Consider the following 24,027-nt stretch of genomic DNA (forward strand, 5'->3'; position numbering starts at 1 on the left):
AAAAAAGGGGAAAAACTATTATTTTATTTGTTTTAATTTAACAAATATTGGCATCCACTTTTGATAAGCTCCACATTTTTCCCCTACTCTTAAACAACACGTGCAACAATTATAGTTTTAATTTTATATTTATATCTTTTTTATATTCACAGATTGTATTTTTGAATTTGATTTGTTTACACAATTCAAATTTCATTTATTAACATCTTAAACATAATCATCTAATCTATATATATCTAAACAAAGTGGAAGATAGAAAGATTGTTAGTTGTGTAATAACATATAACGTTATGTAATATCAATGATGGAATATAGAAAAGTTACTCTAGTGTTTTAATAACACAAAACATTAACTAATATCGGTTATGTAATCAAAACTTTTTATAATAAAGAGATGAAAAAGTTAAGTGTAACTTCTCTCTTTAAATGTGAAAATGGCCACAAATATTAAATTTATGCGAATGATAAAATTGCCACTAAACCAAGACTAAAAAAATTATAATGGAAGGGTAAAACATCCACCAAAATCATATTTATTTTGAAATTATAAATGTAAAAATTATAGTTTTTTTAATGATTTTGTAGGTAAAAAACTAAAGAAAAAACTTCAATATTTCTTTACACATTTTATTACCTTTGTTTATACTTAATAAATTCCAACAATATTTACATTGTTTTAACAAAATCAAAGGATAAGTTACTCAATCATTTCATTAGTAAAATAGCTTTAATAAGAAAATGAATAAAAAAAAACATAAGCAAGATTCTCATGATTACATTAAAAAAGATTATCAATATTATATGATTTAAACATAAATAGCATAGACATACGTACATGTCAACCATGAAATTGGTGATTCAAGTTTTCTCAACTTATGTTGTGTACTAAAAAGAAACCTATAATGAAGGAATAAACACAAGCATATTTCTATATAATTATATATATATATATAAATAGACAACAAAATTTAAAAAAAAAAAAAGAGAGAATAAAAAAGCATGACTTTATTTTTTTTCTTCCATTTTGTTGGGATTTGTGAACCTGAATGAAAAAAATAATAATAAGATATTTATAACTAAGATTTTAAAAGGAAGAATTTGAAAGGTTGAAAGATATAGAGAATGTGAATAGTTGGGAGATAGAAGATTAAGAAAGAGAGAAATGTGAATGGATCTCGATAAATTTAAATGACATAATTAATTGGAGTGAACATTTTTTAATTTTTGAGAAAAGTTATAACAAGGAGATGAAAAGTTCAAAAAATCATTCCACTAAAATAATCATTAAAAGTAATAATGAAAATGACACAAACATTAAATCTACGTGAATGATAAAATTGTCACTAAAGCGAAACTAAAAAATGTTATAATGAAAGGGTAAAATGGGGCTAAAAAATTTCTCCACTTCCATCCGTTTATATATACTATAGATAGATGTATTTTTTTGGGTCTAAAACATAACGTTGTATTTGGAACCTCGAGACTTTTTAAATTCATACCAAATTTCAAATGTATGTTACAAGGAAAGAGAATGATTTTTAAAATTCAAAATAATTTATAATTTTGTATGGCAAGAATGGTTAGATTTCTTAAAATTTGAAAGTACATCATTTACCTCGTAATTTTTTAATTTTCAATTAACATATTCGTAGATAAAAACCTACATTAGTAAATTCTTAACTTTCTTTTATTTTTCAATTACTACAAGAAATAGTAGGCTTGGGTTATGTTGAAAGTCCAAGGGTAATTGTATTTTGTTCTAATTTTTATTCTTTTATTGAGGCTCGTGTTGCCTATAAATATTTCTCTCTTTGTATTTTTTTCTCCTTACACTAGGATTTTCACATAAATATTGTGTTCATTCTTTATTGTTACTTTCAATCTGGTACCAGAACAAGGTGGCGAACCCTAAAAAGAACCTTGATGGAACCCAAATTGAACCTTGATGGAACCCAAATTGAGGAGCAACCAGTTGAGCATTAGACCGTCGACGAGCCTACTACAATTGTCAACGTCGCTATCCAAGTCATCGTGGATAACATCATTGCCACCGTCGTGACAAATTGCTCTAGAAACTTCAGATCAGTTTAACCAGCATGGTTTCCCAATCACACTTGCCACTTGTCCAACCACATCTAACCGCACAGGAACAACACATGCCACCCGTTTCGTTGCACCTACCGTACATACCACCGCTCACCCTACAGCCAAGCATCCACTCAAATCCTCTTGCACGAGTAATTTCCTTGTACGTGCCACCTTCTAGTTTTTCCTGATCAATGCATGTGTTGCTGCTCAATCTTGACCAAGTTTGATATAGTCCACTAATTCAGCAATGAACCCTAATTGTTGTCCTAAGGTTGAGAATCCTCAAGCCCACTTAACTTTTAAGATGGGTTAGTTGTCAACACAATCAAAACCTCATGTGTAGGGTTCACCTCCTAATGTCGCTCAACGACAACTTAATGTACTTCGATTTGCAAATCGCAGCGATTGAGGTGACACTAGGGGCCTCTTCCAACAACCTGGACATGGCCTACATACGACCTCACCAATGTATTTTAAGAATTCGGTAACCTCGTTCCCAACTTTGTTCTCTTCCTTTGTGTCATCTAATACAATGACATAATCTACAATATATTTTTTAGGGGAGAAGCTAAATAGCCAAAACTATTATTTGTGGTCCCAAATATCAAAATGATTCTTGAAAAGCGCCACAAGTTTGGCTTTCTGACAGGTGAGATACCTAGTCCTCCACCAGGAGACCCACAAGAACAGTACTGAAAAGGGGAAGATTCTCTTATTTGGTTCACATTGATCAACATTATGGAACCCAAATTGGCAAGCCCTTATTGTATCTTACAACTGCTAAGGATATTTTATGAGACCCGTGCCTCGAAAAGAAAGGAATTAAGAAGTGTTCTCGGGTCATTTTGAGCCTGTGGCTGACCAAGATGAAGGACAAAAGGGTTTAATTTAAAGTTGAATCTCGAACAGTCAAGTGGAATCTCAGGTAAGATTTAGGACAGAAGGGTAATCCTAAGGTAATCTTGCTTGCTAGACCGGGATTTAAAGGAAAAAGAGAGTTATAGTGAGTTCTTGGGGAAATCTCAGTGCTTATTTGACCAAGATTAGAAGAAGAGAAATGAAATTAAGGAGATCTTAGGCATTCTCGGGCAGGAATCCAACAAAGATTGAAGGATCTTGGGGTAAACTCGAGGTTGTGTTAGTCGTGACTAGTTCAAAAAATGTTTAAATGGTGATCTTGGACTATTCCTAACTGGGATCACTAAGAAATTAATTGTTAGATGAGTTGGATTCCATGTGTCATGACATGAAAATATTTAGAATTTTGGGAAGCATGAGCTGGCGAGTTACTAAGAGTTCAAGAAATGGCTAATCTATTTTGAGATTAGTATTAATATGAGGTAAAGATATAAGAAAAAGGTTGTTATATGAGATATTATTGAAAGAAAGGGTTAAGTGTTGTGCTTCGGAGAAAATATGCAAGTTTTGGAGCTTTCCAACGAGAAGAGTGTTTGGGCAAGCTTTTTTAGCAAAAAGGGAAACCTAATTAAGTACAATAAGTGATTTTTCCAAAATTAAGATTGATTAAGCTTCCTTCCACCGTTTCTAGTGTCATGTGACTTATGTGTTTCATGTTTACATTTATGGAAGCATGTTTTACGTTGTTAAGGATTTACAGAAAGCGTGATGTTGTGTTGAACACATTTACGTTGAACTTTGGTTTCTATAAAGCATGGTTTATAAAAAAGATTTAATGTTATGTTTTAATGAAAGTTCATGTTTATTGATTGTATTGTATGCTATGATTGAGAGTCAACCATTAGTCACATTTTTATCGATGAGCTAGCGCACATAATAAGTAAATGCAACCATGTAGAAAAGTCTTTGCATGTCAGAATGAATCTGGTTAATGCCTAAAAGATGTGTATCGTGCTTAACGGTCTAAGTAACTAAAACGAATCATAAAATTTCTCATATGTTGTTGGTGAACAGGGCATCACAGTAGTCTAAACGCAAGATGTCGAGTCGTAGCGTAGAGAATGGTTCATGTTCCTGGCGAAAGGAATAAGGAAAGACTAATGTGTGTTTTATGTTTTATTGAAATAATGACGTTGAGCCTGTATTTGTGAAACGAAATGACTATTGATATGAATTTTATTCCCAAAATGATTTTTAAAATCTATCACTCACTGAGTCATCGACTTACGTTTTATGTTTTTTCTTTCCCAGGTTGTAAAGAATTGAGGCCGAGGTTGGGTTAAAGAAGGCAAGCAAACTAGGTTGTGAAGGCATTATGATTTCCTGTGTTTAAATTACACGCTTTGATCATAAATTTAAAGGCACAACAATTCATTAGCATTACGAAATGCATGTAAACAACAACAAAAACGTAACTGAGTAAATCCTACTTTTCAAATTATCAATGATTCATCATGATTCCTCTCACATAAATGTGATCAATAGTTTTTTAATTATTCAACTTTAGTTATATTATAAATTTTAAAATAAATAAATTATTAAGTTTGTTTAAAAGATAAAAGGTTGACACATATATTGAGTCTATTTATTTTTAATTCGACTAATAAACTATCAATAATCTTTACCATGCATTATATTTTAAATCATGCAACTTTTTATGTAAAGGTACTATCAATAATTTACTTTTTTTCTTATGTAATTTGATAAGATTAGCAATCACCTTTTATTACAAAATTTATATCTAATGTATTATTATTATATTATTAATTATTAAAATGGAATAAATATGTGAAACTTGAGGATAAATGATTAAGTTAAACAATTATAAATACGAATCTATATAAATAACAAATATAATAAATAACATTTAGAATTTTAAGTACATCTTTGTTATTTGTAACCACACCTTTACTACTTATAACTTTTTTTTTCCCCAAATTTTGTAGGATAGTGCGATGGAAAATTGACTTTATATTTAGTAAATGAATAATAGTTAAGACACGTAGGAGAACTTGAAACTATCTTAAAAACAAAATACTATTTTCTACCTAGGATACCTAAGATATTAAACAATAAAATACGATTATACTTTTATGAAAAAAATCAATAAATATAATTATATACGACAAACAAAGCAAACTTTTTAAAATATAACAAAGCTGACAAAATATTTACACTATACTGAACAATTTAAAAAACGAAAAAAGTTCAAAGGCCCACAATGAAAAATACCAAAAATTGTTGTGATTAATTGACATTCGTAATATATTTGAGAAATGATTGTTTAAATTTGGATATTCTAAATGATTTTTTAAATATTTTTTTGGTACATGTTTGATGATTAATTTGGGTAGCCAAATCTAGACGGATTTATATATATGTATATATATATAATATATATATATATATATATATATAATTTAAAATCTACAACCATCTCAAACTACACTTTAATTATATTCTAGACTGTAGTTTTACTTTAGGGATCTTTTCAAAAATTAATAAAACGTCAAAATATTTATACCATCCTATATAACAATTTCGAAAACGAAAAAAAGTTCACAGGTCCACAATAAAAAATATAAAAACTGTCTTGTGATTAATGGACATCCAACACGTAATATATTTGAAAAACAATCATTTAGATTTGGTTCTTCTTTCTTATAAGATCGTTTAAATTTGACTACTAAAATCTAAATGATTCTTTGTACACGATTATTTAGATTTGACAAATGATCGTTTAAATTTGGTACCCAAATTTGAATGAATTTTTTCAAGATTATTTGTCACACGATCATTTAGATTTGATAGTTTAAATTTGGATAGTCAAATCTCAACGTTTTTTTTTTCAAAATTTTTTGTTTACTATCATTTAGATTTGGTATACGATCGTTTATATTTGGCTATTTTTTTATCGGTGATCGTTTACAATCCAATATCCCAATGATTTTTTCACGATCTTTTATATTTGACACACAATTTTAACAACCAAATAAAAATTTGAAATAGAATAAATAAAAAATTGTAAAGAAAAGAAAATTATAGAAGAAAAAATATGGAAATGAAGGACAACTAGAAATGTTTTTAAAAAAATGCAGAAAAAGAAAAAATGACGATGAAAAAAATTGGAGAAGAAAAGAAAAGCACAACGAAAAAAAGAGAAAAGCAAGATGGAAAGAAAAAAATTGTAGAAAAAAAAAATTATACCAAAGAAGAGAAGAAAGACGATAATAAAGAATGACAAACCTGAAATGTTTAAAAGAATAATAAATTTCATGAACATTTTCAATTTGTCAAGCAACCGGAAGTTTATCAAATTTATGAAAAATTTCCCCTACTTTAGTTATGAACTTCAAAACTTGTTCCAAAACAATTAATTAATTTTTTTTTGCTAAAGTAAATTATGAAAATTAACATGGCATTTGAGGTCTAATAATTAGATGGTATGGTTATCACTTATTTTTATTACAAAGCACATCCTTAAACGCAATTACATAGCCCATATTTACACATTATCTATCCACGTGGGAAACAAAACAATTTAAGTAAATAATGTCATAAATGACATCCCGTACCCTTTTCGATTTCACATATTAGTTTTTGTATTCATCTCCATTTTACTCTCAAATCATATTCTTTAAATACATTTCAGCCCTCAAAATGGTAAAAATGAAACTTTCCAAATGGTTGGATAGTAATTGTAACATATTCTAAATTTCATGAATATTTTGCATAATTTAGCCAAACTTTTATATATACAAATTCATCTTGTTGGCTTTTAATTCAATTTAACTTTAAATTAAAATTTCAACTTTCCAACATTCACCATCGTGGGTCAATTGTCAACCAATTTTTTTTATGCTTTGTTAAAGCTTAGAATTAACACATGTACTCTAATGATATGAAAGAAGAATATTGTGAATTGTCAAAACTTTAAGCTTTATTAAAGGTTAAGAATGCATTTGGGGAGGGAAAAAGTTACGGGAGAAAATGATTATCATAATCCTATATTATGATAATACATTATATTATGATAATATATGTATGTGGGAAGGTTTATTATTGGTAGTGTTATGATAATATGTGTTCGGGAGAAAGATTATGAATGATAGTGTTATGATAGTATGTGTTTAAAAAAAGAAACATAATAGGTAGTGTTATGAAAATTATTATTATTATTAAGGTAGGGTTGGAAAAGGGTTATGATAACCCTTCCTCCAAACAAGAAAAGAGTTATAAAAGTTAACACGTGCATTCTAAGTCCTAATAACATGAAAGGGTGAAAAATCCAACATTCTAACCTTTTAGGATAGTCCACTTATGTGAATTCGAGAATAATTTAATGGGTCAAATATCGACATTCTTCAACCAAAAACACAGTGGAAATCATATATATAAATTTTATACAATACATAAATAATTGGACAATAAACTAAATTATATGGATTCTCCTACTTTACATTAGAGGTTGAAAGCAAATAAGTTAATGAACGAATAATAACAAATAATAAAAAGAATGGAAAAAGGGAAAATCTTGCAACATCTAGATCTACTGTAGTGGACAATATCACAAAAATTATCTTAAATTTATGCTATAAAACTCTATTAAAATCTAACACAAACTATTTGATTCTCGACATTAGAACCATTTTGTAGTAGAAGTAATTTAACAAAATCATTAAACTTAAATTTAATTTAGATTTAAAAAAAAAGTAGTAAATTAAGAAAATTACAAAAATTAAATTACTCTAACCTAAAACCAAAGCATGCTTTCAAAAAATAATTAGATAAAAAAAATAGACATACAGAGAAATTGAGACTTACTCTTGTTTTCAACTTTGTATTTACTAAAAGTAAAAAATGGGATCATCACCGCTTGGAAACCTCCTTATACTCTTACTAATAATAGTTTTGGTACGTGGGAACCAAAAAGAAGATTTTTGGGGAAAGAGAGAATTTTTTTCACTAAGAGTTTACGTACAACACTTTTAGTTTGATAGAGGAGCTGTCATACATACTTACGTACCCTCCTTCCTCTTCTTCAAGGAACATGGAGAGATCTTGAGATACGTGGAAAAACATCGTGTTCTCTCAAATAGCTCCCTTAAGTAAGGGAGTTCTTAATTTAATTTTAATGAATTAATTGATTAAATTAAATTAAATAAGTAATTAAATAAAATTATATTTTGATTAATATTTTATTTAAATCATATTTAAACGAACATCTCTAACATACTTTTAATGTAATTAATTTAATTATATAAAATAAAATAAATTAATTGCTAAACATAAATATGAATGATATTCATATATAAATATCTCTCGTAAACTATAATTTTAATATGAATGTAATCCATATTAAAATAATATTTGAATTCATTCAAATGTTTTATTCTTTTATAAATTAATTTTGAATCATATCCAAAAATTAAATTTATATTATAAAGTTTAATTTAAAATATTGTAATGTGTCTCCAGCGGAGTCGCCATGCTGTCGCCACATGCCCGAGACGACGCGGAGCGGCCGACGTCCTCAAAAGAGCTAGTTTTAAAATAAAATAGGAGTCACCACCAATCTTTTTTACGGTGTAATTGGACACTGAAATAAAATAAACAATTTAAAAAAAATGGTCTGCGAAAAATAGAATTGAGTTCGGGAGTCATTTGTGTGTGGGGAAGGTATTAGCACCCCACAACACCCATTTAGAAAAACGGTGGCCAAATTTAAAATCTTGAATTTGAAAATATTTTTAAGTTTATTTTAAAACTAATGTTTTATTTCATCCCCCGTTGCTCCAACATTTGAAGCAATGATCTCATAAAATAAGTGGAATTATATTCCATTAATTAGACTATATATTGAAGGAAAGTTTCTCACCTTAAGAAAATGAGAAATTATTACAATTTCTCAAAATCTATCATAGGCTACTCTTTGAATAAATATTTTTTAAAAAACATTGATTAAATTCATTTTTTCTTGGGATCAAGTTTCGGACTTCCAAAGATATTGAACCCTCACCTCAAGAATCTAGAAATAACAGACTTCCAAGAAGTTCTAGATTCCATCGTAGGATTTTTTTAAGGAAAACGGTATAAGTTTTTAGAAAAGATTGGTTTAGGAAATCTTATGAAATCATATGTTAAATTTTGAAGGTTTTGAAAAAAAAACATAAAACATTTATAGCATTAGAGACAAATTTGCTAAATGATTTTTTCTTTTTTTAAAAAAAGTCTTTTATTTAAAACATAAAGAATTTTAAATTGGAAGGATTGCAAAACATTAAAAAATTTAAATACAAAGAGTTGCATTTAAGTGCATATAACAATAATTATGATATAGCAATGTGAATGGTAAAAGAAAGAAAACATAATAGCAATAAAAAAATAAGGAAAGAAACGAAAAAAAAAGAATAAACAAAGAAAGAAATAATAATAAGAAGAATAAGTAGAGGAAGAAAAACAAGTAAAAAGAAAAAGAACCCTAATAGTAATATAATATAATAATAAATGGTGACGATAATAATAATAATGATAAAAAAATTTCTACGTTCTTTATCTTTATATTTTAGAGAAAAGAAAATAATGATTCAGAGTTGAGATTAAAAAGGGTAATAAAATACGGATACATAAAAAAAGCACATTTGTTTTATGTCATTTTCTTTCTCCCTATTTTCTTAGAGAGAAGAAAAAGACTAAAGATTTTTTTAAAAAACATGATGATAAAAGAAAACAAAAGTAGTACAAATATACTAAAATGTTCCTACATTTTCTTTCCGTTCTCTTTATCTTGTAACAAGAGAAGAAAAGAAAAATAAGAATTCAAATCCCATAGAAATTACTTGTTGTATGAGGTGCGGATCATTGAGATTAAATCCCTACCAAATGCAATCTCCAACTAAGTTTAGTTAGCAATGAGGTTTAATTTGCTTAAGATAAAATTTTAAAAAAATATAGAGACAATAGGGTAATGAAAAGAATAATAGAAACGCGAGTTTTTTTTTTTTTTTTTTTTTTTTTGCAGAAATTCACTCTAAAACTTTCTCTAAACACTATTTTAAAAAATTTCTCTAAGAAACTTTCTCCAAAGAATTTTTGTAAGAAATTCTCCTCTAAAGAATTCTTTGTTTAAGAAACTCTTCATTCTTTTTTCAAATGACAATGGTCCCTATTTATAGACCTCGAGTGTACCACAAATTAGGAAAAAATAATAAGAATAAAATCAAATTTTAATATTATATTAATAAAACAAATTTTCATTTTCCTAAAATAAATTAAATGAGATATTTTGAAATTTTGTGAAAAATAAATTAATACATCAAATGAATATTAAAATACTTGTAATTAAAATTGATTTTCTTTTTTCCTAAAATGATTTAAGTAAGTCTTGATATTAGAAGATTTTATTTAAAACAAATTCATTTCTTTTTTCCTAAAATAGTACAAATATAATATTAAAAGATTTTTAAAAAACAAATTAATTTATTTTTGTTTCCTAAAATGATAAAAATGAAATATTATAAGATATTATATTATTATTAATTTTTTTACCTTTTTTAAAAGTAAGTAAATAAATAATTTAGCAATTATTATTAATATTAGTATTAAAAAAAAGATATATATGTGTAGGATAAAAATAGGTGGCTACACATACATTATATTAATTCTTAAAGTAAATGTGAACATTTCAAATTACAATCAATATAGATATATAGATTAACCTTATAACCTTTTACGAGCTAAGAAGATGACCTAATAGACCTACAGATCAGAAGCTACAATGTCTCATACTTCATGTGTGATCTGGTATGGGATGCCTTTTGCTTGGTGTGTGACGTGACATTGGAAGACGCATTATGCTTAGTGAAATTGATGAAACTTGTTAAATGCGTTAAGTTTACTCCGCATAGCTGCAACTTGACAAAAGAGTGTGATAATCGCTTGAGTTGAGGAGAGAGGTACAAAGATGTAATTAAACATGCAGACTGGTTCTTTGGACATCTCAATGAAAACAAAATTTGGACTAGTAGAGTTCCTTTGATTTTTTTATTTTTTTTTGTAGCAGAGTGGCACTTGCCCAATCGTGTGATGTGTGTCAGTTTGGTTGGGTTCAACAAATCAGTCAATAACGTGGATTAGCTTGTTGGCTCCTCAAATAGAATTATGGAAAATAGGCCCAATTCTGTTATTCATGGAAACCAAATCGTAGGAGGTGCATATGTCAACTTGGTTTGCTAACATTAGTAGAAAATATATTACACAATTAGGAGCATCATAATGTGCTATGGTAAGAGTTGTTCTTATATTTATGATTACTTGGTATATGAAATCCTTTTTTTTTTTTTTTCTAAAGTGGTATTCCAAAATCTAAGTGAAAGTCACAAAATGAACTTAGAAGCAATGTCACTTCTATACTAACCCAAACATCTAGACAAAGAAATTTCAGCTTAACATAATGATCATCATGTTTAATAAAAAGATGACCATGTTCATGATTCCAACGTCTTAGATGATCATGTCGTTCAACATGAAACTCCACATCCACAATACACACTTAGTTCATGCAATCTTTGATGACGTTTACTCCGTACACAACATTTCCTTCATTTGACAACCCAAGAATAAACATTATAGATAGAGGTCAATTATCCCATAATTTATATGAGCTTGATGATCAATATGTGACCTATAAATCCCATAATGAGGGTATTGATGAAGGTCAAACATCCACTATCTAGGGTCATGGTAATGTTGTTGTTCTAGGCATGATCAAAGTTGTCTACTTCCATTAGTGAATGAAATCCTTTGGCTTGTAACGTTAAGTTGACTGAACTCGTTTTAAAAGAATAGTTTGAGTATGAAAACTTAATTCATACGACATAGAGTCGAAGAGGTTTTATGATTTTTTAGAATAAGTATAATATAGATTTTAAAAAAAAGTAATCTATAGTATATATAAAAGCATGAATGTGTAGAAATTTTTTCCCCATTATACCCTTAAGTTTAATTTTGTGTTTCAATTTCCTTTTTGGTTTGATGGTAATTTCATTTTTTATTTTTTATTTTTGTAATATAATTAATTATGAAATATTAATGGTTTTTAATTACATTTTAGAAATTAATTAAAAATTAAATATCTTTTCATTTTTTGTTTTTTTATAATCTAATTAGTTATGGAAGACTAATGGTTTTTCATTTACATTTCTTCAACTTTCATTACTATATAAAGGGCTTTCTTGATTTCTTTCTACCAACATTATTGAGTATTTTATTCTATTAGTTTGTTTTTCTTTCCTTCTCAATTTTTTCTCCAAAAGTTCAATATTTAGCATATGAAGATGGAAATTCATTTGAAGAAGATCGAGCATATAAAGAGAGGGTAAAGAGGCAAAGATGCAGTAAGATTATGGAGGGTTGAAGATGGATTGAGAAGGAAGACGAGAGGGAAGATGAGTTATGATAAACCTAACACAAGGGTTATGATAACCCTTCCCCAAACAAGGGTTGAGTTACCATAACCCTAACCCAATAGTGATAATCCTTATCCCAAACGGCCCCTTAAATTTAAGAAAAGAAAGGGAAATGGGCCCATTAATAAAGTGAGGAAACGACGTCGCTAAGTTAGGCGCTTTTTTATATTTTGTTGTATTTATTTATGTGAAGCGGAAATCGGATGCCCTGAAACTTACAAATCTGAAGCAACGCCGTCTGTTTCTCCATCGAATATTTCAATTTCATCTTCTGAGCCCTAATTTCTGCTTTCTCTGCCGCCGATTCACTCTCTCTTCAGAGGTCTCTTTCTCCTTCTTCCAAGCATTCACATTCACACAATTTCTTCACTTCTTTTACCGATCTATTCCCGCTTCACCACTTTGAGCTATATTTTTCCCATTTCTTAACCTGTACTTTCGTATGTCATATGGGTTTCATGTTATGCTTCGCTTTATATGTTCGATTTCAGTTTAAAAGAAACGATCTCCAATCAATTCTGCTGCCTTGAGAACTTCTCATTACATGTTGCAATGCTTTTCAATGGTTAACTTTTCTTTTTTGTTTGCACAGCTCCAGCGAGATTCTTAGACAGCGGGCCTTTGTCTTTAGTTGCTGTACTAATGAGGGGCAGGAGTTATACTCCATCGCCGCCAAGGGGTTATGGAAGAAGGGGTCGGAGCCCCAGCCCTAGGGGGCGCTATGTGGGACGTGGAAGAGACCTTCCCACCAGCCTTCTAGTTCGTAATCTTAGCCATGACTGCAGGTTTGTTCTTAATCAGTTTGTTCTATAGTTATGCTTATGTTTCTTTTTGCTCTTAAAGATTTTTCCGTTTGGTGTGACCAATTTTCTTGCCATAGAAAGTCTGTAGGAGAAAAAGGGGTCTTTGTGTAACAAAGGTGCATGAATAGGGGAATAAAGAATCACATAGTCCAAGGCAGTTAGAAAGGGCTCTCCCTCAAACCATTGGGATTTTACAATCATAATGAAATGTCCTATTCCAAGAGCTATTAAAGAAACAAAATGCAATGGGTCGAAGAACTATTGATAGTCCCTTTCATCATGTAGTCTTCTATTTCTTTATAACCTACAAAGTATGTTAAGGCCGCTCCCTTCACTTGGGGCAGGGCACTCACCCCTCACTAGTTCTTTGTTGGGCTCTGTGTCGGGATTATTGCACCTGCTTTCACCGTTTTGTTGTCTCCTTCGGGAAGACATTGTTTTTTCTTTCAAGAATCTTGTGAAACAGCTTCTAAGTTCTTAACTTTTTAATTTAAATTACTTTCCATAATTGTGTTTGATTTTTATTTGAAATTTCTGTTCTGGACATTTGCAATCTTGGATTTTCATAAGCTCATGCTTAAGCCCTGGAGATTTGTTGCAATGATAGTCAGCATGCCCGACAGTGTAAAAATGCTGTAGGACCCTAATATGTAGTCCGTATTCCATCACATTACTCTGCCTTTTATTTTGTAATATCAATTCAGTGGTTTTTCATTCAATTTTCTTATCCATTGCGGTCCATCAGTGATTCAGTTTTGACCTGCATCCAGGAAATGAGAGAAGACCTTTGGTGTCTGAATATGAGAATTTAAACCGGTTGCATTCTTGCAACATCTTGTTCTGAGTTGCAAGTTTCTTTGAGTTTCTGTATAGTTTGTGATTTGTAATAGATCTATGTCACTGACTGTGTTCTGGTACTAATTCTTTTTAACTGCCTACTGTTTTCTTAAAACACATGTACTGACTACTGCACACTTCTGTTCTTCCTAGTTTACTGATGTCAATATATTGAGTGCTGTTTATAATCGATTTAGAGTTAGAATATGATGATTCCTGGTCTTCTACTAATTTGAATTTATTTTTTGTCACAGGCCTGAGGATCTTCGTAGACCATTTGGACAGTTTGGTGCTATTAAGGACATATACCTACCGAAGGATTATTATACTGGGTGAGCATGTCTGAGCTGTATGTAGGACTTGCGGATTCTTTGGTACTGATGTTCATTTTAATTAGCAAAATGGCAAATTTATAATTTGTGGTTATATGGCTTTTGATTAATTCTGTAAAATTTATACCACATTTTAGTTTTAGTATCTGATAAATGTTTAATATATATTATATTTCTTTGCTGTTTTCTCAAATTGGTTTAGAATTAATGGTATTAGTGAAAGCACATTTTCATTAACTTTCTTGCTTCTTTTGATCAAAATGTTTTTGGCACAATCCTTGGTAGAAGTCATTGCTGAAGTTTCTGAAGTAGACCCATAGTGTTTCATCTTTCAAATTATGCATCTGATTATAGGGGCGTTTCTTTCTGTTTCTTCTATTCTTTTTTTGTTTTTCCTTATCACGTATTAGGTCTGTTTTTTGAATGTTGAAGATTTTAACAGTGAAAGTAATGTTTTGAAGAAGACATCAAGTAATTAGAGTTCTATTGAAGATGATGTTAATGGTAGTGAAGATTGGAAGGAAGTTGGGTTTGAATACATAGAAGATGTTCTCAAGTCTTGAAGAATTTCAAGTCATCTTAAATCTGACACATGCAAGGTCAGCAGCCAAGTGCTTGCTTTATTATAACAGACCTTCCATATATTGCAAGGGATATGGTGGACAGTTTTATTAGAGAAGGTTTACGGCAGGCCAAATACCTGACCTGATTCTGTGGCTTTACTTACTTCTATTTTACAACATTTTCCCTTTTGCTTCTTTTGTGCAACAATTTTGCAGAGAACCACGCGGTTTTGGTTTTGTTCAATATGTAGATCCTGCTGATGCTGCAGATGCTAAACACCATATGGACGGCTGTGTTCTTCTCGGTCGGGAGTTGACTGTGGTATTTGCTGAAGAAAACAGGAAGAAACCATCTGATATGAGGGCCAGAGAAAGAGGAAGGTATGAAGCTTCCTTGTATCATTTATGAGATACTTTATAGACATGGATGCTTGTAATTAACTGTCAAATAATCTGGTGCATTTGCATAAGCCAATGTTTTCCGATCGGGTGTGCGTCTTTAGTTATTCTGCTTTCTTATTTTATTATTCATATGCGAGAAAACTAAGATAGAATTAGTAGGGCGCGGGGAAGAGTACGAAGTCTCACCTCTAACTCTTATCCTTTTAGTTCTAGATTGGGAGACCGGTATGTAATGAAAGAGATCAACTTACCGAAACCGTTAAGCATATCTTTTCTTCTCTTAAATCAAGGTGCAAAGATCTATGGCCCACGTAGCGGGATATTGTAGGCGAAACTTAGAGGAGAGGATAGGCGTAATTGAGGAGACTAAGAAAAGACATTTATACCGCCCCGTGGGTTCATTCCCCCCTTCAGTCTACCCTTTTCAACGAAAAAAGATGGCATTGATTCAATGAACAAAGGCGAGGGCCCCTCTCTGATAAGGAAGGAAAGGAAAGAAGAAGAATTTGACGATCAATCTGGTCCGATGGCTGTTCTCCACTAACCACAAGGATATAGGGACTCTCTATTTCATCTTCGGTGCCATTGCTGGAGTGATGGGCACATGCTGAGAATTTTGCCTGTCTTCGCCTCCAACCCAAAGTAGGGTAGAAGGTAAGGGCTTGGCCCGCCTGAATAGAATGAATATCTCCTTCGTCCTGTGGCTGCTGAAGCAGTAGCAGTCAGTCGCTGCGTAACATAAATAAAGAGGAAAAAGCAGTTGAACTGGAAAGGGTAGGAGGAGATAATACGCTTTATGAATATGAGAAGAATATTGCGGAGAAGAATCTTGCGAGAATGTTCACTCTTTTATTAAGGAGAAGGACGACTTCTTAATGGAACTGATTGTAGTAGGCGTCAGACTCTCAAGAAGTAAAGAGTTCTTGATAGTTGATAGGCTTTCTCGTTTTAAGTAGGTTTAGGAGGAAACTTCAGCATTACTAGTAAGCCTCATAATATAGAAGATGAAAGTCGCGGCATAATAATAGAATATGATCTTCTTGTTCTCCAACACTTCTCACGGTAAAAAAAACTCTTACTGCTTGGAAAAGCACTTTTAATATATATATAATATATATTCTTTTTTGGATATTTTGTAATATTTGGAAAGTGCTTTTATTAGGCTGAAAAGCACTATCCAATAGTTGGTTTACAGTTCACAAGTGTTTGTGCTAGCACATTCGCCGACAAAAAGACGGTCGCTTGATTGAAGCAAGGCACAGTTAGTAAAATAATAAATAATAATAATATAAATAAAAAAAAACATAAGATTAGAAAGGAATTAACTCAAATAATCTTGAGCAAAAACATATTTGAAATATAGAAATAAAAATGATTTTGTTTCTCCTTTGAGTCTTTTTCTTCTTCAATTTTCCTTCATTTCTTTGGTTTTCTTTAATTCTACCTTCACAAACTTTGATTTTTCATTTTAGGCCTATTGGATAAGAATGTTTTTTTTTCCTAAAAAAAAGTGACCAATTGAATAAGGAGAGCGCAAAAGGCAAGTGCCTTACTGAAGGTGCTCAACTTGGGTACTTGCAAGGCATTAAGGCCTTGCCTCGCCTCACCTCTCCTCTCGCCTCAGGCAAGTGCCTGGCCGCGCCTTAACAACACTGCAGTTCACATTGAAGTTCAGTATTGTATATGAAATTAATATTTTAGTCATACAAACAGTGGGCGATATCATGATCGAAGAAGATCCCCTCCACGTTCGCCTCGATATTCACGTTCCCCAGCTCAACGACGTGGGAGGTATTCTCGTTCACCAGCACCACGCCATGCAAGGTCTAGGTCCCGTAGCTATGATTATGCATCCCAACCACCAAAACAAAGGGCTTACTCAAGGTATTTTTAAAATCTATTGCTGTTTGATATCTAGTTCTTATTATGTTTCTGAACCCTTGTTTGAGCCTCAAATTTTTTCTGTATCTCAATGCAGATCACTTTCCCCTCGTGACAGACCAGACAGTCGAGAGAGGTCTTTCCCACGACAGGAGAGCCGTGGAAGGTCATACTCCCGATCTCCACGTCTCGATGGTTCAAGGAGTAGGAGTCAAAGTCCAACACAACCTGGAAGTCGAAGTCCAAGCCCTGTAAGAGGACGAAGTCTAAGTAGGAGCAGGAGTAGGAGCAAAAGTGTTGGCCGGAGCCGGAGCCGAAGCCGTAGTCCCCGACGTAGCCCAAGACATGAAGAAGAGTATAGAAGTGAACCGAATGGTGATAGGAGCCCAAGTCAATAGGCAAACAGTTTGAAACTTGGGAAGAACTACAATGTACTATTGCCATTGTTTAGTTTGATGTTTTCGTTATAGACATCATTTCCTTAGTATTGTTGGCTAGCGTTTGTTGTTCTTGGGATTTTGTGCTTGATCAAAAATTGATTGCCGAGTACTTTCATTTTAATGCTGTCTCTGGTGGTGCGATTGACACTTCCCTATATATTTTTTGAGCTCGTTTTTGATATAGTTTGCTTTTGTATGCCACATATGTTACAACATCGGGCCGGAGATTTAAACTTCTGACCTCTAGATAAAACAGACAGTTGTAGTTTCTCAAGTTTCAAGTGATATCTGAGTGGTTGGTCCTACTTCTAATGTCTATTGTGGCTATTATACCTAACTTATATGTCTGTGTTGTTTGGAAAAATGCGTAGTTTCTTTTTTCTTTAAAATTAGAATTAGTACATATTTCTTCATTCAATTGATTCATTTTTCTTCTTCTTCACTATTTTCTTCTCTCTAACATCACGGTTCGCCTTTTGGATGATCTTTCTTGTTTGCTGTTTGTCATATGCCATTGTTTGTTGGAAGATCCAGTTACAGATATCCAAAGAACCCACCGAATTGGGCTACACGGAGATCTGCCTCGAAAGGATTGGAAAGTCCTCGAATACATGGTGAATAGAGGAGGGAGTTGAGAAATTTTAATCTATAATATAAAATAAAAATTCTACTTCCTTTCTACTGTAGTTCCACATTTGTCTCCTCCCACCTCTGTCTATCATCTCTGTACATACAGTAGAAGGAATTTCTTTTCTTTTTTTTTTTTACATTTTCTGAATTAATTTCAATGAAAGAGTAAAACACTTGGAGTTGGAGAACAACTTTGCGTTTATGAAATGAATTGAAAAACATTTTATATGAGGGAAGGAGAAGGCAAAAATGCAAAGGGAGAGGTGTCCAAATGTCTAATCTTTGGGATTCAATATGTTCTCTTATTTATATTTTATTACGCATTCATCGTACTGATTTTATTACAGTCAGTTCTCCATTTTTCTTTAACCACACTTCACTTCCACTTTGAAATCTTTTGAACATTACCACATTACTATTCTCTATTTATTCATACTGAAATTTTATCTTCACTTCAAATTAGCAAATCTCACTTTATTTTCAAAAGCATTTCACACAACCAACCAACAATAATTGAAGAAACAATAGAAATTTTCCAATACTTATATATATATTTATATATTTTAAATAATAAGAATTTATCGTTTTAATATTTTTTCTAAAATTCCTTGTGTATGGTTGTTTTTAGTAGAAAATTGTGATAATATTTTACTGAAATGGAATTGTATTATATTGGAAATAGAAAAATTAAGGAATTGTTTTAAAAAATAATTAAGAGTGGGAAAAATTTCTCCTTTTGAGGGATGGAGGCAAGGACGGGGAGGGAGAAGACTGTAGTCCACTGGTGGACATTTCTAGATCGTAAAAGATTGTTGAATTATTATTTCTAGTTGAGAAATTTTGCATTTTAGATTTAAGGTTTTGCTTCCTTTGTCAAGTGAACACTCTCTTATTTTTCCTTCCCCTTCCCTGCCTTATTTTTAGAATGAAAGTTTAAACTTCCTTCACGAGTTCCTTTTTTAAAAACCTATTCATGTGTTCTCAAAAGCAGGAACATTGAAATAGGGATGAAATTCTAAGATCAAAAGAAATTCAATTTGAAATAGAAGATAATTAAAAATTTTCAAGTGTTGTGAGTGTTTTGTTTGAAAATATATAATATTAAAAGTTTTCCTCAGTAGTTCTTTGATGTTCGAGATAATGATTTCAATTCAAATGATTTCTAAAAGAGATTTATATGAAAAGCTTATGCGTATTTCAAAGTATGTTTATTGAGGTCTTGAAAGTTTATGAATGGTGTTCAAACTTTTAGTTACGTCTTTTAACGAACTAACTGTTATATGCACATAAGGAGTAAAGGTCACCATGGGGTGAAAGGGACTACATGGTGAATTTAGGCAGGACAATGTATAAAAAATGTGCATTGTCTCTCGTCGTGAGCAACAAAAACGAATCTGTATATTCTCGGATGCTATATTAACAATAGTCTAAATGCAAAGTATTGAGAAGTGTAGAGAATGATTGGGGATCCTTGGCAAAATGAATGTTTAGTAACTAATGTGTGTTTATGTGAGATGAAGCATTTATGCGAAATGATATGTTTATATGAATTGATATATTTCTATCTTATGTTGATGAAGCAAAGGTATTACGAAAAAGATTTCTTAAAACTTCACTGAGTCTGTTAGACTTACGTTTTTTTAAAATTCCATCTTCCAAAAATCAGGCGTTAAGGCCAAGTAAGAAGGATTGAAGGGTTTCCCAAGCGAAAAGGCTGTCAAGACATTTTAGCTTAAGTTTTAAAGGTTGTTTTTATATTTATGATTGTAAAGTTTATTGTAAAAAGCTTAGCTAAAAGTTAATAAAGGAATTGTTTGTTAAGTATATCGCCTAATTAAAGAATTGTTTAAGTTTCAAGTTAAAATAAGGAAAAACTACTAGGCGATTAAGTTAAGCTTAAGGATCTCAAGATTGAGTGTCTTTGGTGTTAACACGTCAGAGCTACTTAAGTCACGTCGTGTCTCACATGGCAAGCAAGGAGGTATGCAGGATGGGGTGTGACATTTTTGGTATTTTTCATTGTCGGTTTTTTTCGTATTTAAAATTATTGTATACAATGTAAATATTTTGCCAGTTTGTTATATTTTTAAAAAACCCCATAATATTAAACTAAACTAATAATTAATTGAGGAATTTTGAAAAATAGTAGATTTTACAAAATAATTACAATCTATAGCAAATTCTATCATCAATAGTCATTGATATGCTACAATGGTAGAAGACTATGAGTGATAGAATCCAAAATTTTGCTATAGCTTGTAAATATTTTAATTTATTTTGTTATTTGTAAAATTGACCCTAATTTATTCTCCAATTAATTAATTGCTAAGTTAAATATCTTACATTTAATTTAATCCAAATTTGAATCATATTCAAATATAAATTCCTCTCATAACCTATAACCTATCATTTTTAATGTGTATTATATAGACATTAAGTTTTAACATATAGTTTTAATATGAATCTTATTTACATTGATTAATATTTGAACCAATTCAAACATTTTATTCTCTAATAAATTAATTTAGAATCATATCCAAAATTAAATTTATATAATGAAGTTTATTTAAAATATAGACTTTATTTTGTAATGTATCACTATATATTATATTAATTCCCAAGGTAAATTTGAACATTTCAAATTACAACCAATATAAATAAATTTCATTATCTTTTACGAGATAGGAAGTGGACCTGATGGACTTACAAATCAGAAGCTATAACGATATGAGATTAATTGATTAAACTCATTAATCACGTCAATATTCGTTAACTATGTGTACACTCTACTAAAAACTCATAATTAAACTTTTTTCACTGTAGATATATTTCTGGGTCTACGGATATAAAGCAATAACAATAAGTTAGTCATTCACAAGTGTTCGTAAAACCAACTGGGTCAAATTACCGTTTACCCGCGGGTTACTTCTAATCCTCAAGTATCAGTGCTTCTCTAATGAACAACTTGTTTATAGTCCAACCAATAAATAGAAACCTCTTTCGTGCCATAGAGTGGGTAAAACCCTTTGTTTAAGTCCCAGAGACACCATTTAAGAAAACACTTATCTACTTATCCTAAAAAGTCAAGAATGAGTGAATTTTATCTTGTGTGATTATGTCTCCATCTCCCCACTCGATCTTGTCCCCAAAATGATAACCAAATTGAGTTGATAATCTGACCACTCTCACTTGTAGAAATCAAAGGAAAATTCCTCGTGAACATGAGTTCATAATACACACTCAAAATTAAGACTAAGTTACCTAGGTCATCCTAATTAAATAGGAGCCTAACTAGTAAATGGAGTTATATTTAATGAATACTATTTTGTAGTTCAGTCTTATGCAAACTTATTGCATAGAACACCCTTACTCGCATGTCACCTATATGAATGTGTTGGATCATTGCGTTTTTATCAAATACAAAGTGAGTCGTATCCATAGTGTTACTAGGATAAAGTACACAATCTTATCCCTATATTATAGACATTTTAAACTATCTCTCGAATATTGATCCCTAGGTTATTAAGAAAAAATAAATAATATAATCAATAATACTCATTAAAATTGTAATAATAATACTTTATTAATAACTGATCAACAAATTACATTTACTATCTATGAGTTTTAGAGTTTTAGGACATAAAATCCAATCAGTATATAATCGCTTAGAAAAATATTGCTCGCACGTGCATGTGGTCGATTAATCACGTGTAGACTAGAGTGTTTTTGGCATTTTTTAATTTCCATTATGAGCCTATATTGAGTTTTTTTTTTTTTTTTTCATTTCTGAATTGTTCTATATAATGTAAATACTTTACTAGTTTATTATATTTTTTAAAAAACTCTTCTTTTTATATGATATGTTATATTAAGATATATTTTTGTATATTATTTAGGTTCATAAATATAACAATTTTTGTATGATATGTTATATTAAGATTTGTGTAACAAAATATTAACGATTTGTGTAACAAAATTAAAAAACCAATGAAGTCGACCATTTTCTTTAAATATTTCAGGTTTGTCTTTGCTCCTTTTGAATTTCTGATTTCTTCATTCTTCCACTTTTCTTCTGCAATTTTTCATTTTCTTTCATTTTGCATTAATTTTTTTAAAGTCTTATTTGGTTCATGATCGTGTACCAAATATAGCAAAATCTAAACGATCGTGTACCACGTACGAAAAAAATCTACCAAATATAAATCTTTTTATATTTTGGTACATCATTGTTTAAAAGAAAAATTACGTGCACGTGTGACCAAGGTTGAATGAGAGCATTTTTGGTATTTTTCATTATAGGTCTATAAACTCTTTTTTTCGTTTTCAAAAATTTTCTATATAGTGTAAATATTTTGTCTATTTATTATATTTATGAAAAAACACCTATTATTTAATTAGAATTGAAATTAGTAAGGATAAACTTAATTAATTGTAAATATAATTAAGTATTATATTATAATTAACATTAAGTTGCTTACATATATGAATGAGTTAATTTTAGTTATGAATTCCTTAAAAAATTAATTAGTTAAAGATTATTATTGATTCCAAATTAATTAAAAAAATTATGGTTATATTTTAAATGAATGAATCTACAAATTTATATACTTAGTTTCATAAATAAATTTTTTATCCAGAAAATTGAAATAGTATTTTGAATGTAGAGGGAAACAATGTTAAAGCAAAGAAAGTGTGGATTTATATAAGTATTGAACCCATGAAAAGTAAAATGAATGCATAATAATTGGATGAAGGATTTATATGTATTTTTCCCATATCACTTTGATTTCTCCCAACGAAAGAAAATATAAATAAGGAAGGGGATAGATAGTCGGTTACAGCTAAGCGGGTGGGGGCACGTGAAGCATTTTCTCACATGTGTGAATTGGGGTCCACCTTCTCGTCCACGAATATTTCTTGGATTCTTATGTTTGTAGGGCCCTTTTTCTTTCTTTCTTCCTTCCTTCCTTCTTCTTCCTCTCATTCTTTCAAATAATTCTACAATAACTATGCTACCAATTATCCAATTCAAGAACCCACACTCATCAACTAAACATAATTTTCATCTTTTTCTCCTCTTTTTGGATATTCCCTTTTACATTCCTCTACTTCAATTAACCCTTTTTCCAATTATTGTTTATTATATATATCAAATCCTATCATTCCATTTTAAACTATACTCAACTGTACTTCTATTAATCAAATTCCAATACTAGATTTCATCTTCACATTTTTACTACTTTTTTTTTTTTTTTTTAAATAAGAAAACCATTTTTAGTCCAAATAAGAGGAGATTGTGTATTTCATTCATGGTTTAATTTAATTGAGAATAATAAATATAAACAAAAACTCAATTTTTTTAAAAAACATTCCACCAAAGTTTTGAAAATTGATTGAGGTGACATAAATAAAAAATAAGTAAGATAGTTGGGACAATTTTCCATTATTCAAATTTCCCAAATATTTTCTGACGAAACTTCAAAACCTTGTCCATAAAATTCAATGGTCGAAATCCTCACCTCCACTTTCAACTCAAAAAAAAAAAAAAAAGTTCAAACAATGACGAACCATGTGGAAAAAAGATTCATAGACTATAAACGAAAGGACAAAGGAAATTTCTTTCAAACTGAAAGATCAAAGCTCGAACCAGAAAAAGTCACGTTGGG

General features: G+C 30.4%; 1 protein-coding gene across 4 annotated transcripts; it reads left to right on the forward strand.

Annotated features, from left to right (window-relative positions):
* The first annotated feature begins 12,642 nt into the window (after positions 1-12,642).
* LOC101222791 (serine/arginine-rich SC35-like splicing factor SCL30A) lies at positions 12,643-18,036 on the forward strand. 4 transcript variants are annotated; one of them, XM_011661877.2, is made up of 7 exons: positions 12,643-12,795; positions 13,066-13,258; positions 14,368-14,445; positions 15,225-15,389; positions 16,922-17,034; positions 17,124-17,294; positions 17,389-18,036. In XM_011661877.2, exons 2-7 carry the CDS (start codon positions 13,116-13,118, stop codon positions 17,544-17,546), a joined length of 828 nt encoding a protein of 275 aa, XP_011660179.1. In that variant the 5' UTR covers positions 12,643-12,795; positions 13,066-13,115; the 3' UTR covers positions 17,547-18,036. The 4 variants fall into 4 exon arrangements, with proteins under 4 accessions (XP_011660179.1, XP_004139072.1, XP_031742929.1 ...); XM_004139024.3 differs by lacking the exon at positions 16,922-17,034; XM_031887069.1 differs by lacking the exons at positions 12,643-12,795; positions 16,922-17,034 and adding an exon at positions 14,888-15,044.
* Positions 18,037-24,027: the final 5,991 nt, after the last annotated feature.

This window comes from Cucumis sativus, chromosome 1 (assembly GCF_000004075.3).
Source record: "Cucumis sativus cultivar 9930 chromosome 1, Cucumber_9930_V3, whole genome shotgun sequence".
Classification (NCBI taxonomy): Eukaryota; Viridiplantae; Streptophyta; class Magnoliopsida; order Cucurbitales; family Cucurbitaceae; genus Cucumis; species Cucumis sativus.